Source organism: Apodemus sylvaticus, chromosome 20 (assembly GCF_947179515.1).
Source record: "Apodemus sylvaticus chromosome 20, mApoSyl1.1, whole genome shotgun sequence".
Lineage (NCBI taxonomy): Eukaryota > Metazoa > Chordata > Mammalia > Rodentia > Muridae > Apodemus > Apodemus sylvaticus.
In genome coordinates, this window is record NC_067491.1 from 3384802 (window position 1) to 3393811 (window position 9010).

The 9010-nt window shown below is 39.0% G+C and overlaps 1 protein-coding gene across 1 annotated transcript; it reads left to right on the forward strand.

Moving 5' to 3' along the window:
• Window positions 1-323: 323 nt before the first annotated feature.
• On the forward strand, window positions 324-1286 carry LOC127671355 (olfactory receptor 10C1-like). The gene has a single exon (XM_052166067.1). The coding sequence runs from the start codon at window positions 324-326 to the stop codon at window positions 1284-1286; it is 963 nt and encodes a 320-aa protein (XP_052022027.1).
• The last annotated feature ends 7724 nt before the right edge of the window (window positions 1287-9010 follow it).

The window sequence follows — 9010 nt, forward strand, 5'->3', positions numbered from 1 at the left end:
GAACATGACACTTTCTTATTCAATTTTCTGTTTTGTTATTTAAACACTATTATATGTCAACTGCAAAAGAGCTTTGTGTGCATTACTAGGTAAAGTTGAATTCTTAACATAGATGCCTTTTTATTCAAGTTTCTGTAAAAATAGAACAACACCCACAACAGAAATGTGGATCAATTTGAATGAATAGTTTATCTCACAGGAGCCAAGCGGTCTCTGTTCTCTTGTTAGTAAACTGAGAGTAGGAGAGTTCATTTGTGGAGATTAACACTGTGGCTGCTGAACGTGTACTTTAGGACTATCTGCCTGCTCTGTTGTCTTCACAGATGTCTAACTCTGAGTTCATGAAGAATGGAAGCCTGTCCCTCTGCACTGAATTCACATTGGTGGCCTTTTCTTCCCTAGCAGAGCTGCAGCTTGTCCTCTTTTTTGTGTTCTTGGTTATCTACTTGTTTACAGTGGGAGGAAACCTCACCATCATCTGTGTGATCTGGACCACCCGTTCCCTACACACTCCCATGTACTTCTTCCTGTCCAATCTCTCCTTTCTGGAGATGTGCTATATTAGCAGTGTGGTGCCTCAGATGCTGGTTCACCTACTGGTACAGCTCAAGACCATAAGTGTGGGAGGCTGTGCGGCTCAGATGTATGTATTCGCCATCTTGGGACTGACTGAGTGTTGCCTTCTAGCAACTATGGCTTATGATCGCTTTGTGGCTATTTGTTACCCGCTGCATTACACACTGCGGATGGGCCCTTCTGTCTGTTTGAAGTTGGCTGGTGCATCTTGGATGACTGGGATCCTGGTAGAATCAGCCCAGACCACCTGGATCTTCAGTCTGCCCTTTTGTGGACCAGGAACAATTCAGCACTTTTTTTGTGACATCATGCCTGTGGTAAAATTAGCTTGTGTAGATACTTCCCAGAATGAAATTGTGCTATTTATTATTTCTCTTATCTTCATTATGAGTCCCTGTCTTTTCATTCTGTGCTCCTATGTCCGCATTATTCTGACTATATTGAAAATGCCCTCGGCAGCGGGCAGACATAAAGCCTTCTCCACCTGCTCCTCTCATATCCTGGTTGTTTCTCTTTTCTATGGCACTGCCTTGTTCACTTATCTCCAACCCAAGAGTTCACACACCCCAGACACCGACAAGGTTACTGCTCTCATGTACACTGTGGTCACTCCTGCCCTGAATCCTGTTATCTACACTTTGAGGAACAAAGAAGTGAAAGAAGCCTTTCAAAAGGTAATGCAGAGGAAACTTCATAGACAAATGAACTAGTTTAGCCTCAGCAGCTGACATTTTTACCACTGTGCAGAATTTCTCCAACTCTTCTTGATTCCTTTATCACATGCTGTTATTGAAGTGTTGATAATCTAGTAAGTAGAAGATCATTACATTTGTTTTATAGTTTTCCACATGAACAACTAAAAAGTAACACACTCATTCATTTATTTATTCATTCATTCAAGTATTTTAATGGTACTTGGAATTGAACTCAATCTAAGACAGTGCACTGTTATCAAACTAAATCTAGTCCTTTTTTTCTGTTTACTTAAACATTCAGGTAAATCTTGAACCTACTCTATATCCCAGTTAGGACTTGGATCCACAGGTTTCTCATCTTAGTCTTAAAAATCTGGGATTACAAAGCAGCACTAAATCTGTATTATTCAAATTTATTTAAAATTTCAACTTCAGATCAGTGTATCATGGCTTTCATCATTTAAAAATTGTATTATAAAATATAACACAAAAATATATTTCCCTTTAGAACTAATAAGGTATGGAGTACACTCCTCATGCCATGAAAATTTGTTTAAAGTTTGATCCTAGAAGGTTGAGAAATCTTATCCCATCAATTGCTCAGTCTAGACAAGTATGGATTCATGGAAATAGTCAGGAATTCCTGTACATGTAAAGTATTTGGATTCAAACTTTGGAAATGGTAAATTAAAGCAGAGAGGTATAGAAGGTACATTATGAGTAATAAAATAGAAATAAACTAATGTGATATAATTAATATACCTGTATCTATTATTCACAATATTCCACATCTGGAATTAACTAAAACCCAAATCTACTGGGTGCACGTGTGAGTTTGTCTTTTTTGTTTTTTAAGTTAATTAGGGTAGAAAGACCCAGCTGAAATCTAGATGATTTGAGGTTAGAAGACCTACCTTTAATCATATGCCTTCTCATGGCATACTATATAAAGGACAAGAAGAAAGAAGCTTTTACTCTTTGCTTGTTTGCCTGGCTCTCCTCCACGTTCATTTCTTCACTGACCTTAGAACCTACTTTGTGATCCTAGTCTCCAGGTGAGAAAGCCAGCCTTGTAGACTAGAAAGTATTAGATTCTTGAGTTTCCTTTGGGAGACAGCTGTTTTTGATTGGCTGGACCACAGCCTGTGAGACACTCTTATAAATCAAATATATGACCAGATGCAGAATGCAAATTTAGACTCTCTGCATAGCATCTGGTTGAGGGCCACAACACCCTCTCCCATCTGTTCCTAGAGGAAGCCTCACTGATGATAACTGGACAAGGGTAGAACGTAGGGGTGAAGGTTCCACGTCTACACCAGTTCTCTCTTTGTTTAATGAGTTGTATGGAATCCTATTCTCTTTCATCTCAGGGAACCCATGTTTCCCCTCTACAACCATCATCTTTCCCTAACCTCTCTAGGTCTGTGGATTGAAGTAAGACTATCATTTACTCAACAGCTATTATCCAGTTATCTATGAATACATACCATATTTGTCTTTCTGGGTCTGAGTTACTACATTCAGGATGATTTATTTTTCTACTTGCATTCATTTGTCTGTAAATTTCATGACATCATTTTTAACACTTGAGTAATGCACCATTGGGTAAATCTACTACATTTTATTATTCATTCTTCAGTTGACAAACACTTAGAAGGTTGTTTCTAGTTTCTGGCTATTGTGAATAATGCTGGAATGAACACAGAGGAGAAAGTGTCCTTGTAGTATGGCAGAGCATCCTTTGGGTATATACTCCAAAATGGTATAACTGGATCTTGAGATAAATTGAACCAATTCCCCATTTTCTGAGGATCTGCCACACTGATTTCCATAGTGTCTGTACAAGTTTACACTCCCACCAGCACTAGAAGAATGTTCCTTATATCTCATATCCTCACCAGCATGAGCTGTGATTTGTTTTATTGATCTTAGCCATTCTGACAAGTATAAAATGAAATCTCAGAGTCATCTTTATTTGCATTTTCCTGGTGACTAATAATGTTGAACATTTCTTTAAGCAATTCTCTGCCATTAGATATTCCTCAACTGAGAATTCTTTGTTTTTAAAAATACAGATTGTCTAGGAAGTACATGTAGATAACATGAAAAGTTCTGACTCCTGGGAAAATGTGGCTATGAATCTCAAATTCTCACGAGAATCTTCATTATCACTTTAATTTCCAATTTAGGAAATGAACACTTAAAAATCCCTAAGATTAGGGTTTATTTATTCCATAATGGCACTGTGGGAAGTATGCAGAAATTTTATTTAATGCATGGATAATATAAATAAATTATACAATAAAAAGAGAACTTAAGCCCAAACAAGTCCCTGCGAAACAATTGCTAACAAAATTGTCTACAAGATTTTCTTAGTAGGTGAAAAAATGCAGTATATATTGGGGTTTAAAATCAGGCGCATTCAGAGTAGAGTGCTATGTCTTGTGTACAGAGATTCTGGTCCAAGTACAACTGTGGCTGTATCTCTGTCTTTTTAGTGTGTGTGTGTGTGTGTGTGTGTGTGTGTGTGTAGCCATCTAGGATAGGCTAAGGCTAGCAGGTGTCCTTCCTGGCCATAATTTTTACATGATCTGTGATGGGTGAATTCTATAACAATAGGTCCAAAGAGTTCTAATTTGAGGATTGCTTCTTGCAGCTGATATGTCTTTTCTGTGTTAATATAATTATTTCTGGGTATTAGTCTACCTTATTGGGAAGATTTTCTGCAGATCAACACTAAAGATGAACGTTCATGAATTAATGCTGTTTAGATGAATTAATGATCCTGTAGAATTCCTGATTTGATTAAAATAATCTTAGGAAGAAAGTCTTAAGAGATGCTTTTAGTTGTTTTGCTAGAAAGATGTAATAAAGTTAGAATCTAGAATAGAATGTGCCCATTCCTCATAATAGTAAGTACAGGCTGCATAATAAAAAATAAAATGAGCTTTCATAGTTACAATAAAATGAGGAATAGGCTTGGGACAAATTTGTGTTCAAAGAAAAATGTTCAGGTCAAAGGATAAAGCCACAAGTGTGTACTATGAAAAAGCAAGGCCATATGGAAATGTTGCTTTGAACTTATTATGAACATTTAAAATGAAACACTGTTTTGAACTTGTTATAGATATTTTTCTATAACTCTCATTTTGTGTAACGGTTTACCTATGAGGAAATTTTCTAAAGAACATTTGTCTATAGAAAGGCAAGAGAAAAGAAATAATGATTGTGGTGTGGTGTGGTGTGATGGCTTGGAGAGCTCTCCCAATCCATCCATCCATAAAAATGTTTATGTCTGTGTCAGGAGCCATCTAGGATAGGCTAACACTAGCAGGTGGTTTTCATTGGAGGTGGCCTACTGTTTTGCATGGTCTACAATGGGTGAGTTCAATGGCAAGTTTCCAAAGATACTTCAATCACAATTGCTATTTGCAGCTGATATAACTTTCCTATCATTATTATATTAAAATAATAATCCCTGAGCATTAGCCAACTCTATTGATCAGATTTCCTACAGATCAATATAAATATGAACTTTCATGAATTAATGCTGTTTAGATGAATTAATGAGTCTATAGAATTTCTGACTTAAGATTTAAGAGATGGTTTTAGTTGCATTACTAGAAAAATGTAACAAAGTTAGAATCAAGAATGGAATGTGCCCACTCCTCATACTAGTAAGTACAGGCTACATAGTAAGAAATATAATAAGTTTTCCTAATTGCACTAAAAAGAAAAATAGGCTTGGGACAACTTTGTTTACAAGAAAAGACATTTGAATCCACAGATATAGCCACAGATGTGCACTATAAGGCAAGGAAATGTAAAAGCTGTTGCTTTGAATTTATAATGAGCATATAGAGTCAAATGCTGCTTTGAACATTCTTCTGTAACTCCCATTTTATGTAACATTTTATCTCTAAGGTGATTTTCTTTTTCTTTTTTTAATTTTTTTATTCGATATATTTTTTATTTACATTTCAAATGATTTCCCCTTTTCTAGACCCCCACTCCCCGAAAGTCCCATCAGCCCCCTTCCCACTTCCCTGTTCTGGTTTTGCCCTATACTGCTTCACTGGCTTCGTAGAAGGAATTGGGTAGTGCTCCTTCTGTTTCTATTTTGTGGAATAGTTTGAAGAGTATTGGTGTTAGGTCTTCTTTGAAGGTCTGATAGAATTCTGCACTGAAGCCATCTGGTCCTGTGCTTTTTTTGGTTGGAAGACTTTCTATGACCCCTTCTATTTCTTTAGGAGTTATGGGCCTGTTTAGATGATCTATTTGGTCCTGATTTAATTTTAGTATTTGGTATCTGTCAAGGAAATTGTCCATTCCTCCAGATTCTCCAGTTGTGTTGAGTACAGGCTTTTGTAGTAGGATCTGATCATTTTTTGGATTTCCTCAGTTTCTTTTGTAATATCTCCCTTTTCATTTCTAATTTTTTTGATTTGGATACTTTCTCTGTGCCCTTTTTTCAGTCTGGCTAAGGGTTTATCTATCGTGTTGATTTTCTCAAAGAACCAGTTCCTGGACTCGTTGATTCTTTGTATGGTTCTCTGTTTCCACTTGATTGATTTCAGCCCTGAGTTTGATGATTTCCTGTCTTCTACTCCTCCTGGGTGAGTTGGCTTCTTTTTGTTCCAGGGCTTTCAGGTGTGTAGTTAAGCTGCTAGTGTATGCTCTCTCCATTTTCTTTTTGGAGGCACTCAGGGCTATGAGTTTTCCTCTTAGCTCTGCTTTCATTGTGTCCCAAAGATTTGGGTATGTTGTGCCTTCATTTTCATTAAATTCTAAAAAGTCTCTGATTTCTTTCCTTATTTCTTCTTTGCCCAAGGTGTCATTGAGTAGAGTATTGTTCAGCCTCCATGTGTATGTGGGCTTTCTGTTGTTTTTGTTGCTATTGAAAACCACTCTTACACCATAGTGATCTGATAGGAGGCATGGGATTAGTTCGATCTTCTTGTATTTGTTGAGGTCTGTCTTGTGACCAATTATATGGATTTTGGAGAAGGTACCATGAGGTGCTGAGAAAAAGGTATATTCTTTTGCTTTAGGGTGAAATGTTCTATAAATATCAGTCAAATCCAATTGGTCCAAAGCTTCAATTATTGTGTCCCCGTTTAGTTTCTGTTTTCCTAATTGGTCCATTAAGGAGAGTGCAGTGTTGAAGTCCCCCACAATTATTGTGTTAGGTGAAATGTGTGCTTTGAGCTTGAGGAAAGTTTCTTTTATGAATGAGTGTGCCCTTGCATTTGGCACATAGATGTTCAGAATTGAAAGTTCTTCTTGGTGGATTTTTCCTTTGACCAGCAAGAAGTGTCCCATAGTGTCTCTTTTGATGACTTTAGGTTGAAAGTCAATTTTATCTGATATTAGAATGGCTACTCCTGCTCGTTTTCCGAGACCACTGGCTTGTAAAAGTGTCTTCCAGCCTTTTACTCTAAGGTAGTTTTTGCCTTTGACATTTAAGTGTGTTTCCTGTATGCAACAAAATGTAGGGTCCTGTTTCCTTATCCAGTCTGTTAGTCTATGTCTTTTTATTGGGGAATTGAGTCTATTGATGTTAAGAGATATTAAGGAATAGTGATTATTACTTCCTGTCATTTTTGATGCTATTTTTATCTTTGAGTGGTTATCTTCTTTTGGGTTTGATGAAGGAAGGTTACTATCTTGCTTTTTCCAGGGTGTAGTTTCCCTCATAGTATTGGAGTTTTCCTCCTATTATTCTTTGCAGAGCTGGGTTTGTGGAAAGATATTGCGTAAATTTGGTTTTGTCATGGAATATCTTGGTTTCTCCATCTATGGTGAATGAGAGTTTTGCTGGGTATAGTAGTCTTGGCTGACATTTGTGTTCTCTTAGAGTCTGCATGAGATCTGCCCAGGATCTTCTAGCTTTCATGGTCTCTGGTGAGAAGTCTGGTGTGATTCTGATAGGTCTTCCTTTCTATGTTACTTGGCCTTTTTCTCTTACTGACTTTAATATTCTTTCTTTGTTTAGTGCATTTGGGGTTTTAATTATTATGTGACGAGGGGTAATTCTGCTCAGGTCCAGTCTGTTTGGAGTTCTGTAGGCTTCTTGTATATTCATATGCATCTCTCTCTTTAAGTTGGGAAAGTTTTCTTCCATAATTTTGTTGAAGATATTTGCTGGCCCTTTCAGTTGTAAATCTTCACTCTCATCTATACCTATAATCCTTAGATTTGGCTTTCTCATTGTGTCCTGGATTTCCTGGATGTTCTGGGATACAAGCTTTTTGCATTTTGCAATTTCTTTGACTGTTGAGTCAATGGTTTCTATGGTATCTTCGGCATCTGAGATTCTTTCTTCCATCTCTTGTATTCTGTTGTTTATATTTGCATCTATGGCCCTGATTTCTTCTCAAGGTTTTCTATCTCCAAAGTTGTCTCCCTTTGTGATTTCTTAGTTGTTTCTACTTCTGTTTTTAGATCCAGGATGGTTTTGCTCAGTTCCATCATTTGTTTGTTTGTGTTTTCCTGTAATTCTTTAAGAGATTTTTGTTTTTCCTCTTTCATGACTTCTGCCTCTTGACTCAAGTTCTCCTGCATTTCTTTAAGGTTGTCTTTAAGTGATTTTTGTGTTTCCATTATATGGGTTTCTAGCTTATTCATGTTCCCCTGTATTTCTTTAAGAGATTCATTTATGTCCTTTTTGTGTTCTTCTAACAGCATCATGACCAGTGATTTTAAATCCAAATCTTGTTTCTCTGGTGTATTGGTATAACCAGGACTTACTGACGTTGGAGAGTTTGGTTCAGATGCTGCCATATTGCCTAGATTTCTGTTAGTAGTGTTCCTGCATTTGCCCTTTGCCATCTTGTTCTCTGGAGTTAGTTGGTCTTGTTTCCGGCTGGTGTTTGGGCCTCCTGAGGGGCTCTGGGGCTATTTCTGCAACACTATATGGCTGTGTTTCCCCTGTAGCAGATTGCTGATGTGCTGTCCTCCTCTTGGGTGCCCTTGCAGCCCTAGTGTGCTTTGCCCCAGATTGTGTCTATGAACCAGATGGTGCCCTTTTGCTCCTTCAGGGAGTGCTGAAGGGTGTATGCTGCGGGGACCTTTTCTGCATGCTGATCACTCTGCTGGGCAGCCGATCTCCCAACTGGGTTGGTGCACACAAGGCTAGCCTAACTGCTCAGGCCCTGAGTCTAGGCAAAAGCCTGGGAGGCCAAGGTCTGAGCAAAGTTCCCCTTGGGCTATGACTGTTAATTGGTTCTGTCAGGTGGCCAGGATGGAGGGCGTGTGCTCGCTCCCTGAAAGTGCTGGGAGAGTCTGCTGGGCTAACAACCTCCTGGCCAGGTTGATACACAGATGGCCCACTGGGAATCCCAGTTCTTGGGGTCAGTCCAGGGCCTGTTAGTCAGCTTTGCCTGCTAGCACTCTCTGGAGTCCTGTAGGCAAAATGGTGGCTTGCGCGCCGGGCCTGGGGGAAAAAAAACCTCCTGGCTGGGTTGGCACTCTGATGGCACCCTGAACAGCCCAGAGCCTGGGTACAGGCCAACGCCCGTCAGGCTTAGACCCCCGCGATGTTGGCCTCGAGATATGTTTGCGTACCTCAGTCTGCCTGATCTCTCTGGAGTCCAAGAACCAAGATGGAGGTGAGTCTCTCGTGACTGGTGGGAAACAGAGTTCTGACGTGGCTTCTGTGTGGTGAAAGGGGCCGTAAATCCACCGCTGCTTGCAGCCCGGCTGGCCAGCGAAGGTCAGTGGTCATGCGCGCAGGG